A 1,466-nucleotide genomic window follows, 5' to 3' on the forward strand; every position below is an offset into this window, starting at 1 on the left:
TGTGTGTGATGTGTGTGCCTGCTTCGTCTGCGTGGTGTGGGGTGTGCGCTGCTTGCGTCTTGCGTGTTGTGCGCTCTGTCTGTTCAGGTCTGCGTGAGTGGTGTACGCTTAGGTCCTGGTATGTGTGTCTGCTTGTGCTGAGTTAGTTGTTGTCGCTTCGGTGTCTGCGTGTTTGTGTGTCTTGGTTCTGGCTGCGGTGCCAACGGGTGATCGTGTGGGTTGTTGTGTTGAGCATGTTATGTCTGCTGATGGCTGGTTTTGTGTGTGTCTGACTTCTGTCTGGTGTGTGTCTGCTTCTGTCTGCGTGTGTGTCTGCTTCTGTCTGCGTGTGTGTCTGCTTCTGTCTGCGTGTGACCCAACCTGCTCCTTCCTTAAAAAGTATTTTAAAATTCAGCATTTTTGTCAAATAAAAAGGAGAGAGCACGATGCCTTCTACTCCTAGATCTAGATAGATTTACCAGTACTAATCTGAACTAACATGATCTCTGTCACTAGATATAAAGCTACTGGAGACCCCAATAAATCAAAAAAATTATGTTGACTTCACCTCTGAGACATGGTCAAGAGGAGCTTCATTATCGCTTAAAAATGGCTCCTATTATACATTTTTTTTGGCCTCATCCATAGAAACGTTTTGCTCTCATTCTCAATTTGTTTGACTCATTGAAATTGCAAGAACTCCACAAAATATTGTATGAGTTTGTGCTTTTTGAAACACTTAACACACCTTTCCATTTCTCTTAAATGCCCTTAATAAAAGCACAAGACGGCACTTTCTTATCCAGCACTGTTATAACTTTGTCCTTAGTCTGCGATTTTGGCTCTTCACTATACCTGTCACAGATCCACCCAGAAAGTGGTGCTCAGTGCCTAGCAGTTTTCTTGAACAAACTATTGTGGAATCAAGCTTTTTAATGACCGTAATATGTGCAAAATTACCAAATCTAACGCTGACCTTGTCTGTCTGTTTGGCTTTTAGAAAGAAGAGGAAAAACGTCGGCAGGAGGAGCGGCACAAGGCGGACGAGGAGCGACAGAAGATGGAGAAAGAGAGGAAAGACAGAGAGGCCAAGGAGGCAATGCAGAGGGACAAAAGGGACAAGGAGAGGTCCACTCAAATAGACCAACAAAAGTAGGTAGACACTGAAGGAAAGGCACACTGTTAACCCCCTGTTGTCCTCTGGTCAAATTTGACCCCTTTTAAAAAATGTCTATATCAGGAATATGGGTTTCTTGGTTTCTTTTTAACCAAAAAAGGATGGATTCCATGCAGCGCTCTTAGCAAAAACAATTAATCACGTTCATTGAATTTGCGTACGTCGGCTGAAAAGAACAGGCACAATGTACCTTACTGGCTGGTAGCATTCAGCTAAAGACACAGGCTAACATTAGCTTACCAGCTGGTAGCTTGCAGCTAAAGACACAGGGCAACGTTAGCTTACTGGCTGGTAGCCTGCAGCTAAAGAC

At 44.0% G+C, this 1,466-nt stretch overlaps 1 protein-coding gene across 9 annotated transcripts in view; it reads left to right on the plus strand.

Annotated features, from left to right (window-relative positions):
- Positions 1 to 1,466, plus strand: part of dbnlb (drebrin-like b) — a 33,733-nt gene that overhangs the window by 25,678 nt on the left and 6,589 nt on the right. For all 9 annotated transcript variants that reach the window (XM_032515775.1, XM_032515770.1, XM_032515772.1 and 6 more), the window contains one exon: positions 980 to 1,131. In XM_032515775.1, the coding sequence (XP_032371666.1) occupies positions 980 to 1,131 (152 nt within the window). The remainder of the gene's footprint in view (positions 1 to 979; positions 1,132 to 1,466) is intronic.

Source organism: Etheostoma spectabile, chromosome 5 (genome assembly GCF_008692095.1).
Source record: "Etheostoma spectabile isolate EspeVRDwgs_2016 chromosome 5, UIUC_Espe_1.0, whole genome shotgun sequence".
Lineage (NCBI taxonomy): Eukaryota > Metazoa > Chordata > Actinopteri > Perciformes > Percidae > Etheostoma > Etheostoma spectabile.